This window comes from Manis javanica, chromosome 15 (genome assembly GCF_040802235.1).
Source record: "Manis javanica isolate MJ-LG chromosome 15, MJ_LKY, whole genome shotgun sequence".
Lineage (NCBI taxonomy): Eukaryota > Metazoa > Chordata > Mammalia > Pholidota > Manidae > Manis > Manis javanica.
This window is the reverse complement of record NC_133170.1, coordinates 5,937,890-5,963,517: the sequence shown is the minus strand read 5'-3', so window position 1 is coordinate 5,963,517 and position 25,628 is coordinate 5,937,890. Positions and strand designations below refer to the sequence as shown.

The following is a 25,628-nucleotide window of genomic DNA, read 5'->3' as shown; positions in this document are numbered from 1 at the left end:
GAGGTCCTGCCCTTCAACTTATGAACGACCTCATTTGGAGAAGAAAAAAGGAAACATTGTAACATGGGAACAAATGGATTTTGAATGAGTAATTTTTCTGTCCTCCAACTTAACTTCACCGCTGTTGTAGCATAACCGGTCTGCGTCTGACTACATGTGCTGCCGCTCTTCAGGGACACACACGTACCTATCGTAATCCATGACCGCGATGGAGAGGCTGACCTGGTCCACATTCTCCGGAGGGATGTCAAAAATAATGGCCTCGTTGTACACAGGGTTCAAGGTGTTTTTCTTCGTAGTTGTTTTTCTCTTTTTTAATCTTCGACCCTCACACATCAGAGACACTTTGACATAAGGATCTGGGAGTGGGAAGGTAATTTCATGAAAACGAATGTAACAGCACAGAGCATAAACAAGGCTGTAGTTAATTATATGTAAATAAGAGAAGGGTGTAGTAGGCCCTTTCATATTACCAACTTTAAATTCAAAGACTTACTTGGGGGCAGTAGATTCTCTAAGATGTCTTCCTTTAAATGAAAGAATTTATCTTGAAAGAACTACAAAAGAATGAACTTGATCTTATCATTTTTAATACAATAGAGAGAGCCCACTAGTCTATCAGGAGCCAGGGCAGAGCTGCCTAGGCCTCTCTTTAATAATGGGAGTGAGGCCTGATTTACCCTTGGCCCCCCCATTTTGTCCCTGACAGCCTTTCTCTACTAGTGACAAGGATGATTCACTGGATCCGCAGTTGATTCACAAACCTGTTCTGAGAAAGCTTCTGAGAGAGGAGCTGTTTTCCAAGCAGCACTCCTTGATGACAAGCTTCATGTAAATAAAAAGTGATCTTGTACTTAATTACAACTTTCATGCTGTTTACCTCTCTTAAATATGACCTCTTTGACATAGGGTAGAATGAGCAGAATAAACAATTATTTGCAGAGTCTGCTGTTTATCTTAAATTTTTCAACATTTATTGACCTGAGATATTTTTACCAAAGTAAGTGTGGAACCGACTGACTTTCTTTCTACCTTTATATATCAACTACATGTTCCAAACTTTAAGAAATGAATGGGTAATTCATAACATAGCTTAAAAATGAGGATGAGAAAGATGTACAATGAGGAGCCCCTGTTGCGTCTGTCCGTGTACCTCTCCACCCCTTAGTTTTGTGCACCACCGCAGTATTTCTTTATGCAAATATTAGTGACATGAATATATATTCTAAGATTCCCCTTTCTTACATAGAAGAGAGCATGATTCCCGTATTTATTTTTGCACCTAGTTTTCTTATTCACTTAGAATATCCTGGAACTCTTTCTACACTAGGACTTCATACCTTTTGTAGTGCAAATTTAGTTTCTGTGCTCTGAACCAAAAAGCTATAAATTCCTTCCCCATGTCATCCTTTACCGATGTCCACTATTATTTCTTATTTGTTTAATTTAATGAATGCTTCCTAACTTCCGTAATCTGTTCTTACCATTCTTCCTTCTACAGACCTGTGCCAAGGTTCACATATTAAGTTATGAACAACCCTCCAGACTGCAGTGATTTAAATGAAGGGATAAAAGAGCATGATGTACTTTTACCTCTTCATCCAAGTTAGCACAAGGGAAATTTCCTTCAAGAATGTCTTTAGGAAAACTTCAAAAAATATTCATTTACTTAATTATTTCTTCCAGTCCCTTCCGGTTGCCCAAACTTTTATTCAGAAGGGTATTAAGAATGCAAATGAAAATAGGGTCTTGGAAACTTGTTTGCACATCAGGTGAGGGAGATAAATTCAGCCTACGGAGGTCCTCATACGGCTTTTACTCACAGAAAAATGCAAGTTCTAAGTGAGTAGCTTGAAGTCCAAGAATCTTCCTTTATAAGCAACTGACCAGCTGGAAGTAGTGAATTAAAATGGTAAATTACATATCTTTGAGAGAGAACTAAATCAGTAGAGAAAGAGATAAAAATAAAATCCCAAGTTCAGAGTCAATCTATTTGATAACATCTTAAAAAATTTTCATACTGATAACATAATCAAAGAGGTGATTTGGAGCTCTTTTTCTACTTTCTTTTTTTCCCACTGCAGACAAATGAACTCAACAATAATTTAATAGCCGTATATAATTTTGGATCCATGGAATATTTTATCTGGGAAGGTATCCTCCCCCCCACTAGCCAGTTGCGTCCATACCTGATGAGCCAGTGATGTCCATGGCCTTCAGATTTCTGCACTTGATGACTGTCAATGTCATGCGTCCAGCAGTTGGCAAATAACACAGGGAAAACATGATTTCACCGAGGTCTATGCTTTCCTAGAAAGGCAATCGGTAGTGTTAGCAATGTTAAACATCAGATAGTGAAGACAAAATATAATTGAAGCTGTTGAGTGAAAAATCACTTCAATAGATTGTTTGAATGTCACTTTAAACTGTTTTAAGAATACAGATAACATTACAAGTAAGCAGCTCTAAACAGAGTAAGAAAGGAGAGCATAGCCCAGCTGCTCATTCGACATAACCATTTGTATTTCTTTTTTTTTCTTAATTTTGGTATCATTAATGTACAGTTACATGAGCAACATTATGGTTACTAGACTCCCCCTATTATCATGTCCCACCACATACCCCATTATAGTCTCTGTCCATCAGCGTAGTAAGATGCTATAGAATCACTACTTGTCTTCTCTATGCTATACTGCCTTCCCTGTGAGCCCCCCCACATTATGTGTGCTAATCGTAATGCCCCTTATTCCACCTTTTCCCTCCCTTCCTACCCATCCTCCTCCCCAGTCCCTTTCCCTTTGGTAACTGTTAGTCCATTCTTGGGTTCTGTGAGTCTGCTGCTGTTTTGTTCCTTTAGATTTTGCTTTGCTGTTATGCTCCACAAATGAGTGAAATCATTTGGTGCTTGTCTTTCTCCGCCTGGCTTATTTCACTGAGCATAATACCCTCCAGCTCCATCCATGTTGTTGCAAATGGTAGGATTTGTTTTCTTCGTATGGCTGAATAATATCCCATTGTGTAGATGTGCCGCCTCTTCTTTATCCATTCCTCTGCTGATGGACACCTAGGTGGCTCCATTTGTATCTCTAACAGGAGTCTCAAACTCTGTACACTCAAAACCAGACTGCTGATTCCGCGCATTCCTGATCATGTCCCCAGACCAATTCTTTGGTAAAAATTTTTCCCAAATCAGCTAATGGCATCAAAATTCATCCAGATGCTGGAGCCAAAATCGTGAGGAGTCACATTTTGTTTTCTCCTTCCCTCCCCCTACACATCCAGCCCATGTCTTGTCTACACTACGTACAAAATCTATCCCAAATCAGTGGCTTTCTTTTCAGCTCTATTGCTACCATTCAAGCCACTATCACTTCTTGCCAGGATTGCTTCATTAGTCTCTAAAACTGATCTCCAATCTCAGAAGCAGCCAATGATCACTTATGAAATGCAAATCAAATTATTTCACTCTCCAGCTGAAAACAACTATACTGGAATAAAACTCAGACTCTTAACCCTGGCATGTAAGTAGGGTAACTATAAATCCTGGTGTCTCTGGGAAATTCTGGATTCACACCTATGGTGCTGGTGTAACGATTAAAAATGTCCCCCTCAATTCTTAAATATGTCTTTGGACACTGCATGTTAAGGCCCTGTGTGATCTGGGCCCTACCTATCTCTTTTTATCTCTTGCCTCCCACCCAGGTCACTCTGATGCAGACAGAAAAACTTTTAACTCTGTTATTTAAAAAAAAATGAAGTTTGTTCCTCCCTTTGGCCATTGCATTTTCTTTTTTTCTCTTTTCTCTTTACATGGCTGACTCCTCACCATGCAGAATTTAGCTCGAGCAGCATCTCTGCAGCAAGGCCTTCTCCCTTTCCAGGCTTAGCACACTCACCAATCCTTCACAGTTTCCTCGTAGAAATTAGAGTCCTCATCATCATTAGAAATTATCTTTCAAATTCATTTTTTGTTTTCCCAATTCCCATATATAAGCTCTAGGAGGGCAGGATTCTTTCTGCCTTATTTTTACATCCTACTGAAATGCCTGGTACAGAGCTGGCTCTCAGTGCATTTTTTAAAATACTTGTTTAAGGAACAAAAGGATTACTTATTAATCTAGGTTCAAAACTGACCTGCTATATTTCATTTATAAAGTACAACTGTCCACAGAACACTGATATAGATATATTTGCTGTTAATGGCTGCATAGATGGTGGACACATGAAAATGAGTGTGAACAATGCACATTTAGGATGCTTCTTGAAAAGTTTTATACTGCATTTTATCAAATTGTTCCCGGTAAGACAGTTTGTGGTAGATTCGATTTTGGGAGAAATAAGTTGCTATGCACCCAGGTCTGTAGAGCTAGGTTCTTAAAAATTCTTCGAGATAAACTTAGTATTTATGGGACTTATTCTGTAGTTTAGGTTCTGATTTATGTAATTTACATTTCTTCAGGGTCTAGAGGCAGTACAGGCTCTGAATGAAGAGCATTAACTTTAGAGTCTGTTAATCCTGGGTTTGACTTCTGTTTTCCACTTTTTAGTTGTGGATCCTAGGAAATTTAAATAAGCTTCGAATCTCTAAAACTTTATTTTCAGACGAGGAAAACGCTCATTTCACAGTGGTTTTAATTATGAAATGAGATAATGTCAAAAAAGCCCAAGGCATTTAGCAGTGACCGGCCCAAGATAAGGGGCCCTGTTTTGTTCGCTGCTGTATTGCTGTGACACGGAGCGGAGCCTAACACGTCTCAGGGGCTCAGTAAGAACTGGATAGAGGAAAAAAAAAAGTATCAAGGGGAGCAATGATTATTTTTCTCGAGAAAATTTGTAAGAAGTAATTATTTTAAAACAAAGGTGTATCCAGCTGGGTCTCCTCTAGGCTGTTGCATGGCTGTCGACCCACGTGCCACCAGCACAGGCCTGAGCAGAAACAGGGAGAGTGCATCCCCCTACTAAGGATTCACTCTTTTCATGGCCGAGAAATTACCAGATATTATTTGTTAGGCTCACTGGTAGGTTCTGTAGCCTCCAAGACAGCCACGGCGTGATTCTGCCCCCAAGGACCTCAGCTGAGAAAGAAGAGAGTAGGCTGGAAAGGGCTAAGAAAATAAGTCTGAATCCTGTTATTTTTATCTGATTGTTCTCTCCTTGTTTATGTCTTTTCCCAAGTGTTTCTTTAGGCCGAGCCCACGGGCTGGTTTTCTGTCTGGCAGCGATGCCCTGTCCTTCGTCAGGGATCATCCATGAGTAGGCATACTTTGCTGCCACCTGGTAAAAACTAAGAGATCCGTTCATGAATGGAGAGCAAGATACCAAGTTCCACCAAGAAACATGGTGAGGTGGTGATGGAGAAACTGGGGAAGAAATAGGAGACACCAGAGGTGAAATGCTCAGAATTTGACAGGTGCTGTACCACATGCAAACGGAGCAAAGTACCTAAACGGAGACCTCTAAAGGGACTGACTAGTAAATAAGATGTGTTTTGCAGGTCTGACTGATGTGGTTTTACACACTGAACAGTCTGTGGAAGTAATTTTGCTACTTCTACGGGTGTATCACAGGTTTACTGGCTCAAAGGAAGTTCGCCGTGTTTGGGCCGATCTCTCAAAGATTCTAAAATGGATCCAGCTGCAACATCACTTCGACTCTGTTATTAACAGGGACTGGGAGATATAAGCGGGGTGACTGAGGAGTTGACCGAAGTACTGGCCCGAAGAAACTGGAAGCAAAGGGCATGATTAAAGGACATTTTTTGCACAGCTCTGTGTGGCAGACCAGTTGGTTTTTTGCCTACCATGGTGGTAAGAAGTCTGCTTAGATTTTTTAACTCCACATAGTCAGGAATTTTTATTTTTTTTTAACTGATAAGCAATTTAGTAAAAAGGTTGATTTAAGCATCTGCATTGGTTTCTCCAACCTTGACTCATGGCTGAGTACTGATGGAAGTAATCTGCTTGACCATCTCAGAAGGACCGTGCAGGTCAATGAGTGGCTTGGGGATCCTCATCTGAAAATGATCCCAAGCTTTAGGACCTTCACCACAAGGTTTTTTCCTTGTAGGGATTCTCAGAGTCTTGGGAGGCATCTGAACCGGTCCTTTCACTCTGAGGTTCTTTTCCTTTGCACCTCTTATCAAGTCAGCGCACACCTTCTCCAAAGACTTCACATGGCGGCTGGTCAGAGTAATTCTAATTCGGTGTTCCCAAATGAAGCTACTGTGAAATGCAGACCCAGGGTGCGTCTATTGGGATCAAACTAATGTAAAATAATCTATTTCTCTTTGACCCACATCTCCCATCTGCCTGAGAAAATCATGGAATTTAACCTTGGGCAGCCAACTTAACCTCACATGACCTCAGTGTCTTTTGTATAACATGAGCATGCTCAAAAAAGTGAACTAGTTTATTGGCTAACTCTAATATTTTGTAATTTTAAGCACCAGTATAATGAGGATTAAATAGTACATACAGAACAGACACATTGAAGGTGTCTGGAAAGGCCACTTCAGAACTTGTTTGCTACAGAACTGGTGGGGCCTCCTTGGAAAGACCACAAAGGAACAACTGGTGCAGAGAGCTCAATTTCAAGTTCAAGAAGAAGTGGTCATAAAAAAATGGCTATTACTTAAATTTCCAGCCGATGTGCTAGGTGAGAAAGGATGCAGCATCAGGGTTGATCTGGCTGGGGTTTCCCGGCTCCACGGGTGTCTTTCCAGTATCTTTCAAAGCCATGGCTGCGGCGTCTTCTGGACCCAGCACCTGTTCCTCGGCAAGAGTGAATGAACAGCGCTGAGTCGGGCGCAGGAGCCGGCGGAACGCAGGTCCGCCGCAGCCGCCACCGCGTCTTCTTCAAAGAGCTCAGGGATTTTAAGGAAACTGGAGTAAGCTGGGTGGTCAAAAGGAATGCAGAAGATGCAGACAAATAACTGCAGAAGTTTGATTCTTCATTAGGCTAAATAGGACTGCGAAGAACTGAAGGCGCCTTCCTGCTGGGAAGGGCAGAATGTGCTCTAAGGTGAACACCTCTGCTTGTCAGCTTTTTAAATCTGGAAGCGATTTAAGATATGATTGTGAGAAATAAGCATCACGAACATCAACGGCTGTATGACCTTAAAAAAGAGTTCTATGATAGATGTAAGAACAGAATCTACATCTGGGAACCGGTCCTTGAGCTCCAGTGCCCACTAATTCCCAGCACCCGCCACCAGTCTGGCCCTGCGTTGATGGGCAGCTCCAGGGTACGGTTTGGGTTTGAATCTCCGCCTCTTCTCTGTCTGCCCCAGATCACTGCAGTGCTTGGTCTCGATAAGATGAACCCTCTAGTGCGCAGCAAAGAACCAGGCAATAGGCTGAAAGTTCTCTGAACATATCGCATAAATATAATAAGGCATGCAGCAAAATTCTCACATATGTATATCAGAGACAGACTAGATCATTTCCTATTCAGCCCCCTATTTACCATTGCTTTAGACAAAATTCTAACAAGAATGTTTACTTGGTATATCAATCTACAGCAAGTCAAAACTCACATGTAGAATGTGGAGATGAAGCAACTAATACCAGTAGATTTTGGGAATGAAGCCATAAATGACAGATGCAAAGACACAATACATATCAAAAAGAAGCAAATATTCTAAAAAGAATAGCAACCTAGAATCATTTTGTATCAAAGAGAACTAACACTAACAAAGACCCAGGAACTTAAAAACAACATTTTTCTACAGACTCGAACACTAATTAATATTCAAAATGATGACTCTGAGTTATCAAGCTGAGGAAAAATAGCCTATATATTCTGGTTAAGAATATAGAGAAGTGTGCTCTGTGTTTTAGAGTTATTTTTAACCAAAATCCTTAAAATGTTTGAAGGGGTAATTTTAGCTTAAAATAAGAAAGGTTTTGAATTTCTGAAAAAAATTTTTTTGTGTGGGTAACCTCCTTTAGTCCAATTCTATAGAAACATGAACTTCCCATATTAATCTTTGAAAACTCTTGTATCTTTGGGCAAACAATCATTTGAAAGCCGGATGTAAAGTCCAGGGTAGATTGTTCCATAAAATTTCTTTCGCGTAGGAAGAACTTTTAATTCATTTTCATACACACTGATGGATTCTGTGGGACATTCACAGTGAGTGTTCTGACCCCATGTACTGTCTCTCCAAAGTAAAAATGAGCCATTTGAAAGATGAACGAATACGCCAAGAGTTGCCTTGCACAATCCAACTGAACTAATGGCAGATCAAGCTATATCGAAGGGAGGGTAAGGAAGGGAGAGGAGACAGGTTGCAGGCTCCATGACCAGACGGTATGAAAGCCAAGGGAGGCCCTCCTGGGGGGAAATAATCATTACATTGGAGCTTAAAGGATTAAAGAGATTGTATTTCACAGGGATGAAGAGAAAAATTGTGCATACAATGATTTATACTCAGAAGTAAGAATGGGCAGTTGTGTTTAGAAATATGGAGTTTGGGGATGGGTTGGAGGAGGCTTAAGATGTAGTTTGCTTGGTGGCTTCTGTGGGCAATCGGGTCCAAAAGTGTTGGTGAGAGAGAGGGGGCTTGGCAGAGCGGAAAGGGCATAGGTTCCTGGAGCCCGAAAACAGGAATTCAAAATCTTACATCTTTCCCATGCTGGTTCCCAGGGACACGGCAAAATCACGGGACCTCCTTGAATATTAAAATACACTGTAATCACATGGAAAACGGAGATAACGTCTGCCTCACAGGGGAGGTAGAGGTATTGTGCATGCAGAGTGCCTGGCATGAACAGATGCTCAGCGAATAATGATCGTGGTGACACCACCACTTGAAAATTATTTATTTTGAGTAGGTTAGATTAGGGTAGAAAAGACAGGGGCGGGGCCCCTGAAGTTTACAGGTGTGGAAAGAGGTTGGCTGAAGAAAGGTTGGAATTCAGAGATATGTTAGGAAGTAACGATCTCATTAAGACTTATTGAAAAAAAAAAACCTTCAAACAATCGGTTGCCATGGTGGCAGCAGTCATCACAACTACTTAACACCCTAAATGCAGCTTGCCTCCCACATTTCCTAGTTGGTAAGAAAATGCACGGTTTTCCTCACACTGTTAAATAATGTGTTACTAGATCAAATGAGCGGCTTCTTCAAATTACTCGTCCCTCATCCGCCTGTTCCCAAATGAAGCTACCGTGAAATGCAGACCCAGGGTGCGTCTATTGGAATCAAACTAATGTAAAATAATCTATTTCTCTTTGACCCACACCTCCCATCTGCCTGAGAGAATCATGGAATTTAACCTTGGGCAGCCAACTTAACCTCACATGACCTCAGTGTCTTTCGTATAACATGAAGATGCTCAAAAAAGTGAACTAGTTTATTGGCTAACTCTAATATTTTGTAATTTTAAGCACCAGTATAATGAGGATTAAATAGTACATACAGACCAGACACATTGAGGGTTTCTGGAAAGGCCACTTCAGAACTTGTTTGCTACAGAACTGGTGGGGCCTCCGTGGAAAGACCACAAAGGAACAACTGGTGCAGAGAGCTCAATTTCAAGTTCAAGAACAAGTGGTCATAAAAAAATGGCTATTACTTAAATTTCCAGCCAATGTGCTAGGTGAGAAAGGATGCAGCATCAGGGTTGATCGGGCTGGGGTTTCCCGGAAAGACCACACTAGATAACAAATGTGCAATGCCATTTATACTGTCCCCTGACTCTGCTAAGAATTTCAGAGGGGATTGTGTTTGACTCTCTGATGTGTACAGTACCCAAGGGGCTATAATATAGACTCCACCCTCCTCAAGAGGATGCATGTGGTCCCTAATAATCTGGTCCCTAAATTCTTTTCTACCTTCATCTTACAAATCTCTTGTTAGACTCCCACAGCCCCCCAAATGCTGCACTCCAGCTGTTATCAAATGCCTAGTCAATCTCTGAACACTCTTTCCTGCATTAGCATGCTCACGTTTAGTGACAGCATCCAAAATGCCAGGCAGAGTTCTTAGTCACTGGGGAAGCACCGATGACTACGGCAAAATCTCTCTCCTTACAGGACCTACACATGCTTTTGGACAAGTCACATAACCTCTCAGAACATCATACAATTAATGAGGAGACAAACTGTTCTAACAACATAGGTCTGCATAATTTTAAAGCACATGCTTTTTTTATTTTTTTGACCCAGTGTGGTAGGTGCTTTTAAGAATTCTTGGGTTTGAATTATAGGAATAGAGATGAAAACTAGCAATTCTTCCCATGCGGATCCACAAGGATTTCAGAGGTGTGTGACTTTTAACCTGAACCTTGAGGAATGACTAACGGGAAAGGGAATTGAAAACAGAGGGCGCAGCATATAAAGCAGCTGCAAGGTGAGGCTTGGAGTGTCCAGTCACGACCAGATGGTAAACAGAGACCACAGGCTCGGGCCATAGGAGAACTTAGACGGCAAACCCTGGCTTTATTCTAAGTAACCCATCCTCGGGAATACTTAACTTAGATCACCCCTGATCTCTGCAGGCAGGTAAGATCCGTGTCCTGGCTAAAATCACCTGGAGGGGCTGCAGTTAGATTTAATAAGAATAATGTGCACAGAGAATGTATGTTATGGGCTCCACTGACAGCCCAACACATGATAGGTGCTTTACAAAATACTATCTTTTTTTCCTGTTGCAACAGTTTTCCTAGGGCCAGTGACTGGTGTAGGGTTGATGCTCAATAAAAAAAACGTATTGCATGAATAAATCACAAAAGCATTAGGTCAGGTGGTGACTTCAGAGGCAGCAGGCACAACTGTCTAGACTGAATACTACTCAGCAGCCAGAGCAAGAGAACAAAGAACAGCATTGTACGTGGGTGTGCTCGGCTTTGGGAGGGGAACCCCCTGCAACGGTGCGAGGGCATGGCCACATATGGTGGCCTCGAGAGTCCATAAACTAACAATCAAAGTGTTTTGATCCACTTAGACATATACTAAGGATTCAGGGAGGTGAAGGTAGGGGACTCCCATCTATTCATTTTGTTGAACTTTATTTCTTTATAAATCCCTCTAGTGTGACCTAGGTGATTATGTTTGCTATAGCACATTGGAATTTCAGAATCAAGTGTATCCCTAAGGGGTCCAGAGGGCTGTTTTTTCTTGGCACATCTGGCCGTCTCCTCCAACCCATCAGCACAGCGGTCCAGGGACTCTGGGACGCAAATGGGAAGGCAGAGGAAGCTGTTTGCTGGAACATAATTAGCAAATGTAATTAACATTACAACCCTTCTCCAGTTCCTGGCCCATTTCCCTCCTCTTCTTTCAAAGAGCCACAATTTTCCCACAGCACTTCCTCCTTCTCTCAGTGATTCTAATTAAACCAGATTTCATCATATTTGCAAAGGGTGGGGAAAGGAATGGGCAAGGAGCAGTCTATCCCAAAACCTAGATGCCTGGGTTTTTACACCACATTTTCCTATTGATTCTTTCCTGCCATCTCCCCTTGCAGAGACAATGCTTGCTAGGTGTTCTTTAGCAGGACCTGCTCGCATTTCTGTGACAAGGAGTGAAGGCACTTTGCATTGAGCATAAAATGTTAAGCATTGTGCTTGGCCAGGGCACAAAATCCAGGTGGAACTTTGCTGGAGTCAGGGTAGAAGTGGGCAGAGAACACAGCAGTGTTAGTGATGGGGTAGTCACAGCCCCCACCGAACATGAAGTGACTGATGGTCACAACCCAGTGATGCCATTTAACAGTGTGTTTCTCTGGGAGGATTTGCAGCTCCCAGTCCAAGTGGAAAGCACTGCCTGTCAAGACGGTTTAGCCCTCACCCCATCCAGAACAGCTGCACACTCAGCTACCAGGAGGCATGAAGAGTGCAGGTTGCAGAGACAGAGCTGAAGTTGTAAAACAGCCTTTCCTGGATTTAACAAATCAAGCTTCACAACTACCTGTGTAGTAAGGAGTCTGAAGCCAAGGGGAGAGCCTCAGAGAGACACTGGGACAAGAGCAGCTTGGGACACATAGAAACGCGTGTGATGAACTGTACACCGCTCCCCTTAGGCTGATGCCTCTACATACCTTTATCAATGAAAGGAGTCCCTCTCGGTATGACTATACATAGGCGCTTGGTGGGGTGAACTTGGCTTCAGTACGTTAGAGTCTCCCCCTCACACTGGTTTGCATAGTGTCATCTGTGTGTCCTGCCTTGTTATGATTTCAAAGCCATGTTTTGAAAACTGGTTTTGGATAAAGTTGTTCATGGTTTGAACTTGTCTTGATGAAATTGTTTTGAGCTTCACTATAAAGGCTTTCTTATCAAACTCTGCCACCTGGAGGGGAGAGGACCATCACATCCCTGACACCACAGAAACAGCAGCGGTCCTCATCACGTGATGGACTTTTACACTGAACACCCCAGAGGTTTGACCAGCAAGTCAAGAGTGTTTGGTGTGGGCAAGGCCACTCTTTGCTGATCTGAAGAGCTCCCTGAAGGTGCTGAGACACTCACGCCTGCTGGTGGCCGGGCTGCTCTTGGTCAGCAGTGGTGCTAAACTGTAGCGGTCTCTGGGAAAGAGGGGGCATCCTTTCCTGCCTGGGGGAGGGGAGGCCACCCCTTATAGGCCGCGGCACAAATTATGCACTGGTCTCTGGAGTAATAACCTTCGGAGCAGCCCACCTCGTCAGCCAACCCGCTAGCTATGTGCCCCAGGGAGGGGCCTAAGCTGACACCAGCTTTCAGTTGGAAGGACTGACTCATGGGGTGTGGGACTGTGTATACAGTATTTAAACATTTAAAAGCACTCCAAAACCATGAGTAAAACTGTTATTTAGTAAGATTTCTTGTTTAGTAAATGAAATTTATAGAGACTTAATGCAGTTTTTTCCACAGCACAGTCTTTTGTAACACTGTTATGTTTTATTCCATTTCAAGATTGAGGAAAAGAACACAGAAAAAGTTACCTCTAGTTCATTAAAAAAAAAATACGAGGCTAATTCACGTAAGAAATTTAAAGATTAGGGTAAGGAATTTAAATACTGGGGCAGGAAATTTAGGACACGGAACAAACTGGCATATTAATAACCTAGTGGATGACAAATAGTTTCTTTGTGTGCAAGATGATAGCATATCGGGGATAAATGACACTTGGAAACTTTAAATGTTAGAAGAAACTTCACATTTATTATCTCATTTATTTTCAAAAAGTCCTGTGGGGTTGATATTACAAACCTTTTTTTTAAATGGATGAGAACCAAGTGCAGAAATTTTAATCAACTTACCCAAAGTGAGAGAGCTAGAAGGTAGCAGAGCCAAGATTCTAATTAAAATGTATATTCACCTCAGTTCCTGTAATTTTCCGCTTCTCTCTGTGACTTTCTCCCATGGAAATAATGCTTCAAATTATACTGTCCAGAACAACAACTTAGAATTGTTTTCACGGCCTTAGATTTTCCAAGCTAGCAGATGAAATACTGTATTTCTTAGAAAAAAATTTTAGAAATTAGAAAATCAGTTCCCTAATTTATAGGAAACTTTAATGCAATCTATTATAGAGGAGAAAGAATATGTGAACATTCACATTTAAAAATCAACTCCATATGAGAGTATATTAATAATTAATAAAATTAAGGTGGTTAAATGCAAGAGAGAAAGGAACACTTTTAATCAACAATACCTTTAGAACTAAACTAAGTTCCTGAAACTTACAACAGACCCAGGTATGTTGCTAGAACTTCATGGGGCTAAAAAGCTTCTCCTTATTTCTACAACCTCCAAGCATTAAAATATAGAAAGACATGAATAATAAAATTAATTTGTACCCCCAATATGAGTTTTTCATTAATTACATTTAAGAGATAAAAATTACTTAGATACTTCCTAAAATAACACTGATTACAATTGCTCTTTTGAATAAGGCCAGGAAAGTCATTGCGTCATGTATTTTGACAAAAATTGTTAACAAGACAGACTTGACAGAATAAGTTTTAAAGGCCTTATACATATATTTTTATCAGAGTATCATATTAAAATTTTCTTTAATTCAAACAATGTAATAAGTGTTTTGAGATTTCAACTCTAAGCCACAAGTTGGATTCCATGTTTAAAAAAATTCAATTTTTTTCATCCCTTCTGAGTATATTCCAATCTTGTTAACACCCTAACATAATTCAAGGCAAACAATACTGCACTAAGAGTTAACTGGAGACTTAAAATCCAGTTCTGGACCTTCTGTTAAACAGCTGTGTCAATTTAAGTGATTTTCCTAATGTCTCTGAGACCCCCTTTTCTAAACTATATATCGAAAGGATTACACTTGAAATAGCAATTTTGAAGTTTTATGATCACATGATCTAGGTACGCGAGGTCTCAAATTCCTACCCAAAACATACTCATGAACTCTTAAGTTAGTATGAAGGGACTTCTTATCTATTACAATTCTTATGCACTTTGAGATCAATATCTTAGGTCATTATTTATGACTCACTGATTTCATTTGTATATCGTGCTCCCAACTAGGTGTTTTACTATACAACCTAAAAGTAGCAAATTGGAAATGTATGAAATTCAGGAAGCATGTATACTTATAATGGAGGTGAAACGGTGTAGAAGAAGAGCAATGGATAGAAATAAAAATCTGCCTTTTAGATTTGTTATAACAACAGTCATAAAGACATTATTAAGAAAAGGTAAAATTTTCAGTGGTTTCTACTTAAAAAACAGGAACATGTATAGCATTTTATATGTATTTCTATTTAAAATTTCTGAAGTAAGACACTGGGCACATATGTTTTAAAACCCATAATATTAACGTAGTTATTTTCCAGATTATTCTAAATAAATGATGTTAGCATTCCTGTCTGAAATCTTGATTTTTAAAAGGCAGCAATTTTGACTCTTCACATTGCAATGAAATGTGAAATTCCAATTTAAGGAGTTCCTTTGAAATCCTCTGTGTATTTTAGCAGAGGTCTTGGTTCTTTCTCATGTACTGTGGTTGAAAGCCCTGTCTTATTATCAAGCTTTTAAGGACTAATTTGGCTCCTGCAAAGAGAAGGAACCATGGACTGTTTCAGACACATGGCATAGTCCAAGAAGGTTACTGTAAATTAACCTATTTGTCATCAGGAATCATTTCCCTCAGGGTGTCAATCGGGAATCCAGGAGGAAACAGATGGCAAGCACAAATTAGAGTAATTCCAGAGGGCTTAATGAAGGTACCCTCTACGGGGACATGGGCGGGAAGCAGAAAACTGCCTCGGCCGGTGCAGTGCCCTGGCGCTGGGAACAGCAGAGGCGCGTGTAATGACCTCCAGGTCTGAAAGGGCAAGGGAGCGGCCATTGCCCGGACTCAGAAGGAACGCGGTGAGAAGACGACTGCTTTGAGAGGGACTGAACCCTCAGGTGAAGGACGTAGAGAAAGATCCTGAGACCTTACAGACCCAAATGTCATTCCCCTCCGGCCCTAAGGTCTGTTTGCAGAGCTCAGAGCGCAGAGTCTATGCACCCAACGGGCCAGCCCCGGAAGGCCCCGAGCAGGGCGAATGCTGGAGAATGAAGCTAAATGGACGCACACCCAATAGATTAAGCATCTTTAGCTCCTGAGGTTTTAGAAGATGCACTTTTTAATAAACGCATGAACAGGCTGGTGAGGGACAAGGAGGTGGAAGTGTTCAGTGGGAAGGTAAGAGCTGTCAGGTGGAGATGGGGGGATCCAGGTGACATTGAGAACAGGTATTTTGTACAAAGAAGTAAGAATATTCACTCTCTGAATCTTAGCATTATAGTAACTAAAAAATTTCACTCTCACCCAAGCCTTTCCCACCCAAACAGAAAAGCATAACACCTTAAACCAGGACACAGCCATTTTTAGCACCAAGATCTTTACTACTAGTTCATGTCAGTAACAACTGAAACCATATGCTGATGATCTTACTCGGCTGGTAGCTTATTCTTGCCAGCTACGAGGGAGCATTTGCAAATGCCTGGCTCTGTGCTAAACCCTCGTTTTATTCAGTGTATTCAACCACGCAGTTGGTCTTCTCATAATCCCCATTTTACAGATAAGATAATTAAGGCTTAGAGAGATTTAATAACTCAAGGCCATAGAGATAGGTGACACAGCAAGGATGCAGAAGCTGTCAGTGTGTCCCAGAGCTGAGTTCTTTCGTGATTATGGACACACTTCTTGTAACCATAGCCAAGACAGACAGAGACCCAGGGATGACAGAGAAATTACATGGCAGTGATAATCTTCACAAGTAGATCATGTAGGAATTTAAACTGGAAATTATATAAATGCAATGTATTTATGCAAAAAAAATTCACCTTACATTTTAACACAATTCCAAATATTATGATTAGAATATAGTGTTGGCTACTGATTTTTGAATAATTCTTTCAGTGACTCAAAATATCATACTGTGCTCACCCAACAATTCTACATTTATTTAAAAAGTGTGGCATCAGTGTTGAATTAGTTTAAAACTGGTGGCACAAATTTAAGTTTTAGAGATGCACTCACTTTGATTTTTTGTTTTTTGTTTTGTGAAACAGAACACTTTAATCAATGTTACAAGAATCTACTGCTTAAACTGCTAATAGAAGGTGATTACAATCATTATTGTGGGCTACTTTAAAGCCAATTTCACCTGTAATCTTTCACATGAAATGCTAATTTTTATTGTTGCTCTTGTTAAACTCATCCACTGTTTACTGAATTGTGAACCATTGCAAACATTGCTAAAATCTGAGACTCACTCATCTGGATCCCCCTCTCAGCTCAAAATACACTGAACAGACACTGTTCCGTCTCATCCTCTAAATGTATGGAGATGTGATTTAACTTCAAAAAATAGTAATAGTGATTTACTGAATACCAAATATTTATGAGACAAAGTTCCCTTGTCTGCCTGACTTGAGCAGGTGTTAAGGCCAAGGAGAATTATGCCTTGGGAACGTTCACAGTCCTGTGACTGTCTATGACAGACTCTATTACTTTACACTTGATTTTCATTTAATTTTATGTTGCAACACAGATACTTCCAATCAGTTCTTGCAAAATAACTTAAAGACCTTACAGATAGGTTTATAGAGTTTATTTGCACCATTTGAGTTAATAGCAATCAATTAAAGGTGGCCCATTAGCAGATCTTATGTCTATGACTGTCAGGGTCAGGGGTCAGGCTTACTGCTGAGATGAAACAGACAATCAGGAATGCTGAAGAGCAGATGTGGGTTCACTGTCCCCAGGTAAATCTATGGCTGCACTCCTGCTTGCTGCACAGGGGAGATCAGTGAGATCCCTTTGACTAAAAAGATTTTCTCCCTACTGCCGTGCCTTCCACCACACTTTTTTCTTTAGAATGAGGTTGGAAATTTACTACTTTTTAAGATGTGATTGGCTAACGCATTATTGCATAGTTAGCAAACTTTAGAAGAGAATTCATTGAAAGTTCAATGCAAAAATGAATACAGAATTATTCTGATCCTGGGATAAATCTAGGAATGGTTGGGCAAATAATGAAAAATATATCACTGGAACTAAGAGAATGAATTTAAACATTTTTAAAAAAACTTCCAAAGAAATTTTAATAATGTGTAATAAAATATACTACTTCAAATCAAAGCTCAGCTAGTACATTTAATCCTCTGAATAGTTGGTAAAATGAAGACAACAGTTGCTTTGAATCTGTCATGTCAAGGCCTACTTTTCTGAATAATACTTGACAGATCCTTAGTTAGAAGATAATAGATTCAAGCACTTTATAGCTGTAAACCAGGTCAGTGTGGTTATGCACACACTCTCCTTTCCTGTGAGAATTTCTGTGTAGAACACAGTTGGTGCTGAAAAAATGTCCATTGAATAGGTGAATAAATAAATAAAATGCAAAGTTGTTCTGTTCAAAATAAGGAAACCTTTTTCTTATCTACCTGTATTTTCAATGGCTCCTTGAGTGTGCATGAGAATACCACACTTAAATATTCAAAATACATTAGTCTTTATAAAGATGGACTTTTTGAAAAAAGACTTGAAAAATATACTCACAGTTTAAAAACAAAATCTATGTGATTATGCAATATGTTGCAAATCATTCCTTGTCATTTTCATCCAGTTTCTACCATTTTTAACAACGGTAGCTACCATTATTGAATTTGTGTCCTTACATAGATTTTTAAAATATATGTAACTTAATGTGAATATATATTTCCCCTTCCCATTATGAAAATAGTGGTATAGGGAGCATCCTGTTCTTCAAGGTAATTTTTCCCTATATTGCAGATATTTCTGTTAGCTCAGGAAGTGACTGGCTGGCCATAGTATATAGTGGGATGATCCCTAAGTTGCACATTAATTTTTTGTACAGAATAAAGACATGCCTTTAAAATTTCCTCATTATTAAACTTCAAATTTAAAAGAAACCCTGCTGATTCCTGATAAAAATATTAATCCTTCTTGTATAGAAATAATTTTTAGTAATGAAATTATAAATATAAAATTGTGACTCTTGTTTCAGCCTGGTAGATTTTTGACAGTAAACTTAAATATTCCTGGTTCATTTTACATGTGAATTTGTATTCAGCTATACACTGAATAATTGTTTAATTTTTTGTTTATAGGAAGTAGTTAATACTAACAAATCTAACCAAGCATCTATTTAATAATTTGTCATCAATAGGATATGTCGCTGCATTGCTTTTTTTTCCCCTCAGGTAGTCGTAGATTTGTACTTACAGGCTTACATTTGACTTTCTATGAAAACTCATGAAGTTCATTTATTCAACAAGTATTTATTGATTAAGCACTTATATTTGCTGGGAGGGGTGCAAGGGATGTACAAGATGATTTCTGTCTTCCAGAAGCTCAGAGGCAAGGGGCAGATATGAGACATAAGAAACCTGTAGACTGTTTAAGTGCAACAGATAATGCATCTGCCAGCATATATGAGCTTTTTTCCATTCCCATTGCCACCTTAATCTGACTGCATTTCACCTCATCTAGACTGCTGAGCAGACTCCTTATGAGGCCCGCTAGGTTTCACAATCCCTCACTCCTAGCCACTGAACACACTGAGTTGCCATGTAAGATAACAGCTCCGGTAGTTTCACTATCCTGATAAAAATGAAATAAAAATAAACCCCTATGGGGTTATTTTATTAAAGGTCCTATTGATTGTAGTTTAAATTTGATATTCTACTTTGGGTCCCCACTGGTGCCCCCTTCATCTCATACTACCACACCTAAGTCTACTTTTTCCCCTTGAGAACATTATAGTCTTGATTTCTTTAATTTTCCTCATGTGGTTTTCTCTTCACAGAATATCCATCTCTTTTTTTCAGATTCCTATCATTACTCAAAAGTTATTTTAAATGCTATTTTCATAAGAGATACAATCTGTACCAAAAGTGTGTGTGTGTGTGTGTGTGTGTGTAGAAAAGACCACATTTGTGGCAGTTATCAGGAAAAGATTATATAGTATTATTTATACGTTGGCAAATAATTTGTTCCTTGTTTCTTCCATTAGACTAAAGTACTTGACCATAACTTGCATTTTACTAGTCTTTATTTCCGCTTTAGGACAAAGTATAAACTTTTACATAGAAGGTCCTTAGTGAATATTTATGTCATCAGCTTGAATTTACTTGAATCGAACGCTGTAGAAAAGCAATCAATTTCATTCAATGAACTGGCATAAGAAGATTTTCTGAATAAAGCTGTGGACAGGCCATTGGACATATGGGAAAAAAGTGTGAGAGAGAGTCCATGATGACTTGTTGAAATAAGAAACATAAAATAATTAAAAATGACAATCACAAAAATAGTAGCACCTTGATTCCCAAAGAGTTCTATTTCCAATACTTGTAAGATATCAATTGGGCTGAAGAAGGAAAAAGAGGTCTATGGCATTTACATAAGTACGAGTGTGAGGCAGGACTTAATGATATGGAAGAGATTCATTAAATATTAAAAATGTATCAAATATTTCTTTCCAAGTTGATAACAAATGTTTTCTTTCTGACTAAATTTTGGATTATTTAAATTGGAGATCTGCAGTTACATAAAGGCACTCTTAAAAACTCATATATGATTATTTCAATAAGAACCTTAAATTAGAAGAATGGCTTTTTTAAGATCTATGCTAACTAGGTAGTTATTTATCTACACTTGTCATCAGTCTCTCTAAATATAAAGATGAATAATATTTTAATTCAAATATATACTTTATCTGTTACATAAATTGTTTTACATCTACATCTGCCAGGTTGGATCACCTTGGCAAGTTTTTAAGGAGCTGGATGAGGGCATGTGACTACATTTATTCCTGCTTCTTTCCTTTTCCCCATCTTTGTAGAAATTCTGTAATTTTTGTATAAAATTAAAGATGTGTAAGAAAAGAAAGTTTCTTGGGTAAATTTCAACCCACACCATTTTTTTCATTTTGTTAATCTGAAGTACAGAATTGCTTAAGGATTTTTTCAATAGCTGAAGAGAAATTGTAATTAAATAGTGCACAGACCATAAAACATGACACTAGTGTATGTTGTGAACTTTGGTCCATAGTCAAGAAATTAGGTTTGGTTTTTATCTTCTCAACAAAAGAGCCATAAGCAGTATCTAGAACAGTGTATGGCCAGTTAAAGAGAAATGTCATTTGACTAGAATGACTTAATAATATTTTTTGTTATCTGCCTACTTCTTTTTAGGTCCAGGATTCTGAGATAAAAATGCCTACAGGTGTGGTGTGCAGAATAAAGGCATACCCAAGGATGGGTCTGTGAATATGCTACCTACATGGCAAAAGGGACTTTGCAGATTCTGAACCTTGAGATGGGGAGATTATCCTAGATTAGTCACGTAGGTGCAGAATAAACCAAGGGATGCCTGTGGCCTCTAGAAGCAGGAAAAGAGAAGGAAATGGGTTTTCCCCATACCCTCTGGAAAGGACCAAGTTCTGTGAACACTTTAACCTTAGCTCCCTAAAGTCCCATGTTGGACTTCTAAAACACAGAACTGCATGATAAATTTGTGTTGCATTAAGACACCAAATTTGTGGTCATCTTTACAGCACAAATAGAATACAGCAGGCATATGGGAGAGTTGAAAATAAAATTGAAGAATTTATTAACATTTACCAAAAAAACAAATATGTTCAATTAGCAATCAGAAACTGAAGTTTCCACAAGGAATTCCTCCTAAAAAAAAAAAGTTTAGAACACAAAAACTTACAAGTCTAAAGAAAAAAATCCACTGTCAGTGTCTTAGAAAATTAGACTAATTTTTAGAGTTCATTTGGACATTACTTACCTCTAAATAATTAACCAAAGCATGCTTCCAAACAATGTTTTACCTCCCTAGTACTTCGAGCATGCCAAACACATAACAGGAACTCAGCAAATACTTGTTGAATGAATAAAAGAAGGACTAATATAAGACTGGGGAAATTGAGAGAAGTACCTAATGAGTTAGTTTCTACATTTATAGAATTCTAGAAGGTACCATGTTTTTATGAGAATAAAAATCACTGCCTACCATTTTACTCTCTGTTGGTATGTAAGTAATAAGGTAAAAAACAATATGAAATCAAAAGAGCCCCAATGTACTTTTGAAATATGTCAGATTCTAAATTTTTTTTTGTTCCATAGTAGATGTCACAATGGAGACAATGAAATAAAAACCAACGACTGAAAATATTATGATGATACAATGCAGGAAACTTGCAGTATAAATTTTTCAGTTAGTTTATCTATATAATTTGTAGTCAAAATATCGTGACCCTAAATACTGATTGTAATTAGTAAAACATTGATAGGGGGAGAAATATAGAAGGAGCTATTTTGAATTAAGAAATAATTTTCTTATTTTAGAAATAATCCCTTCTCTCTATTCAAAATATCTACATTTTGAGCCTATAAATTTTGGTTAAACTTAGACAAAGGGTGGTTCATACATAAAGACAACCTGGTGGTAAAAAACAAATGCCTCCGTTAAAAAACCAACACATCAAAACAATTTAGCAATCTAAGCTAAGGGACCAGTTCTCTAATTCCATTTTTATAATTCTATCCTGGACAAATGGCCTCAAAGCACCCCCAAAACAAACCAGACTTACGTAAAAAAGAACACAACAATTTTTAGTATAACAAAATTTATGCCTAATGCAAACATCCAACAGTAAGAGAATGGTTAGGTAAATGGATCACATGTTTAAATTTCATGCAGTAAAACAAATAGAGCACGAAAGAAAATCAGTGTGAAAATTATTAAACTTAGTTTGATCTTAATATTTTTGAAGCATGCATATAAACATCAGAAAGCAATATGCCAAGATATAGAGTATTTTCATTTTATGTTGTTTTTTACTGTTTTCCAAACTTCCAAAACTGCAGTTGTTATTTTATAGTGAGTAAAAGTATTTTGTAATGAAAAAGTCCTAATGTCAACAGTCACTCTTGATCACTCAGCTTTTCAAATATTGTAATTATGTCTATTCCATGAGAGCTTCTGAAGGAATGGGCTGTTTTAGACCAAACCAAGAACTTTTCCCAATAGCATCCAAGTATATTTTAGGTTTGATCTGAGGAACAAAATCATCTTAAATAATGAAATTCAGTATTAACTATGAGGAAATCGAGTGTGGCAGTAAGTTACAAATAAACATTATACAAAAGAAAAGACCTACTATTTTGGGCAAATGACAAGAGCTGGTTTTTTTATTTACACAGTCACAACTGTTACTTATATAGTGGCAGGTGCCTGAATTAGGATTAGCTATGTAATCAAATCCTACCATTGTAGGTTTATAGTACATAAATTCCACAACTTTGTAAACTTACTCTAACAAACTGGGTAATAATAGTTTTATATACCACTGCAGGTCAAATAAGAAGCAATGTACTGGGTGGAACTCTTACTTACTGTGGTAGCACAGTGAATATCTTTCCATACTGTGGCTTCCCTGGAGAGATCAGAGACTTCAAATAGATTATCGAGAATCACTTCCCCAATCATGTCATGTCTAGAAAATCTGTCAAAATCATAAACACTGAAATGTAGTTTTCTGTTGCTTAGTTGATCATATGCTACAGGAAATTGAAATGTTTCATCAAACACAGGATTTAAAGTCTTTCTGTGCACGCGGGTCTGGAACTTCTTTTTCCTATCTGGAAGAAGATACATCTTCACGTAAGGGTCAGAAGTTCCTGTGAAGTCTTTAGCAGGGAGGTCTAAGGCTTTGATCATTTTCACAACGAGGAGTTCATTTTCATAATCATACTGGAGGGTAAAGTTAAGTTTCCCACAGGTTTTGACATCTTCTTTCATGTTGCCGTCAGAGTCAACGGATCTCTGTTTGTAGAGCTCTGGCTTTATCCTCCCAATGCTGGTGGTGGTTTCTCCTCTTTGTAAAACAGGTTCTGTGCCCATGCTAAAATCAACACTGGAAACCTGCATTTGCCTTGGTAGGTGTCTTCGGAAGGAATTGTGGCTGTACACATATACATACACACAAAATCATTTAGGTCGATCATTTTGATGATGACATTTGATGATGACATATGATGATGACATGTAAATTCTCCCCCACCCCCAGAATAATGAAAGCATTCTATAGATTTCACACACACACACACACACACACACACACACACACACACACACATTCACACAAAGAACTACTTTTGAAAAACCAGATTTCAAAGGAAGTCTCCTAAAGTTTAGAAGTATCTGAAATGTACAAATGTACATTTTTATGAGCTCTTGAGATTTTGCTCTCTCAATCGTAAATACATCATTAAACACCATTATAAAGAAACATGATTACTAAAAGTTAATGTTCCACAAAATAACATTAATCATCAAGCCTCTGAGTATATCTAGATGTCGGCGACATGCAGACCAATCCGATTCTCAGGTGGCTGACTCTTTTCAACCGGATATTTGAGTCTTGTGAGTTTCCTGTCTTCGTGAAATGTGTATTAAAGTAAAAAATGTAAGTCCACCTATTCCTATACCGTGTTGATTATTTCTACTACTTCAGATAACTAAATGAATGCTTATTTTTAAAAAGAATACATAGTTGTAACAGGCAAAATGAGTACATTTTCCTTTAGCATGGAGCGGGATCCAGAAATTCTGAGAATTACAAAAACACAGGATTTTAGAATTTGGGGCCAACATAAGTTTTTAAAAACTCAGACTGACTTTCCTATAGTCACTATTACTATTGACCTAGACCACACTTCTCTCACATTAGCTATGTCAGCTTACACATCTCCCAGCCTACACCCTAGTCTTCTGGTCTTTTCTGTCTCTTCATCAGACTAATGAATCATCAGTTCTTGGACAAAATTATTATCTTGAATCTGATGGTCACCTAGCTACATCTCAGATACGCAAACTTCTAGTTTTGTCTCTCCAAGAGAGATTTTTAAATGAAAGTCCTAATTTGCCCCAAACTTAAGCAAATTCATTTTCTGCCTTTTGCTCTCAAACCAGCCCTCTTTTCCCCCACCCCTGACAATAGCTCTAACAATTTTATCAGTCACTCAGAAATTTACTGGGATTTACTCAGTTTTATAAATCCTGTTGATGTTTGCTTTGAAATATCCCATAATTGTCTGTTCTGTTCCACTTCCACAGCTACTCAGTCCAGATCCTTATCACCCTCTACTTTGCTTTCCACAGTAGCTTTCATTTGCTTTTCCTTCTTTCAGCTCTTACCTTAGTATCTATCTAGCACTTACTTAAAAATCCTTTACTCACTTTTGTTATCACTATGTCAGCTCTACATCTTTGATAGCGCTAATACTTAGGACATTGGTTAATATTTGGTTCACTGATACACACACAAGGACTGGTTTAAGAAAGATAGAAAATTAATGACTCTCCAAAAATAAGATACCTAGTCATGATACCATTTGAGAATCAGTGGAGCTGAGGATATTGATCCTAGAAAGGAGAGGAAGAAGCCAGGAGCAAGGAGCAAAGACGGGATTCATGCCAGCTGTCTTTTCCTATCTGAAGGGTCGCCATGACAGAAGTGGTGGGAATTTATGGAAATTACAGGTGCAGATATTCTTCAGCTTACTGTAAGGGAATATTAAAAAGCACCTACAGCTGCCCCAAATGGTGAAATGATGAACTTCTCCAAATAGGAAGTGTAGACACACAGGTTGGATGGAGAAAAAGAGCATTTCTGCCTCAGGGGAAATGCTAGACTTCTAGGCATATTCTAACACCCATTTTCTATGACCTTCTGTCTTTGGTTCTTTGATCATTTTATGAGTCAAGCTATCATTAATATATGCATTAATAAAGTAGAATTTTATCATATAAATTACATTATGTTACAAATTATATAAAATCAGTATTACAATGCGAAGTGTCCCAAAGTCACTCTGACATTTAATTAGCTATTTTCTGTAACTGTATTGAAATACTTTAAAAAATATATTTTAAACAATTAAAGTGTTTTAATTATTTAAACCATAAAAATTGTATGGAGCTGTACTGAAATGAACTTAGCCTCTGCATAGTACCCTTTTACACAAATAAGGAAGATAAACCCAAATGAGCTGTAGAAGTATCAGCGGCTCTTTGCCTGTTACCGTGTTATTTACTGACTTCTCAACAATTTTGTTAAAGGGATTATAGTTCAGCACATAGAT

The 25,628-nt window shown here is 38.6% G+C and overlaps 2 protein-coding genes across 2 annotated transcripts in view; both read right to left on the bottom strand.

Annotated features, from left to right (window-relative positions):
• SYT10 (synaptotagmin 10) overlaps positions 1–25,628 on the bottom strand; it is a 59,814-nt gene that overhangs the window by 11,489 nt on the left and 22,697 nt on the right. Inside the window, exons 3-5 of the mRNA XM_073222888.1 lie at positions 22,879–23,446; positions 2,190–2,310; positions 188–359 (exon numbers count right to left, since the gene is read on the bottom strand). Coding sequence (XP_073078989.1) covers positions 188–359; positions 2,190–2,310; positions 22,879–23,446 — 861 coding nt within the window. The remainder of the gene's footprint in view (positions 1–187; positions 360–2,189; positions 2,311–22,878; positions 23,447–25,628) is intronic.
• Positions 5,930–6,737, bottom strand: LOC108386736 (small ribosomal subunit protein uS10-like). The gene is made up of 2 exons (XM_073223417.1): positions 6,703–6,737; positions 5,930–6,221 (listed from the first exon to the last, which is right to left on the bottom strand). The coding sequence occupies exons 1-2, from the start codon at positions 6,735–6,737 to the stop codon at positions 5,930–5,932; spliced, it is 327 nt and encodes a 108-aa protein (XP_073079518.1).

Bases quoted from the DNA above. Each gene is read 5' to 3' on its own strand.
- LOC108386736 (XM_073223417.1), bottom strand. From the start codon at position 6,737: ATGGCTTTGAAAGATACTGGAAAGACACCCGTGGA. The intron at 6,222-6,702 runs GCCGGGAAACCC...TGCATTTCACAG, and splicing joins ACTGGAAAGACACCCGTGGA to TAGCTTCATTTGGGAACACC.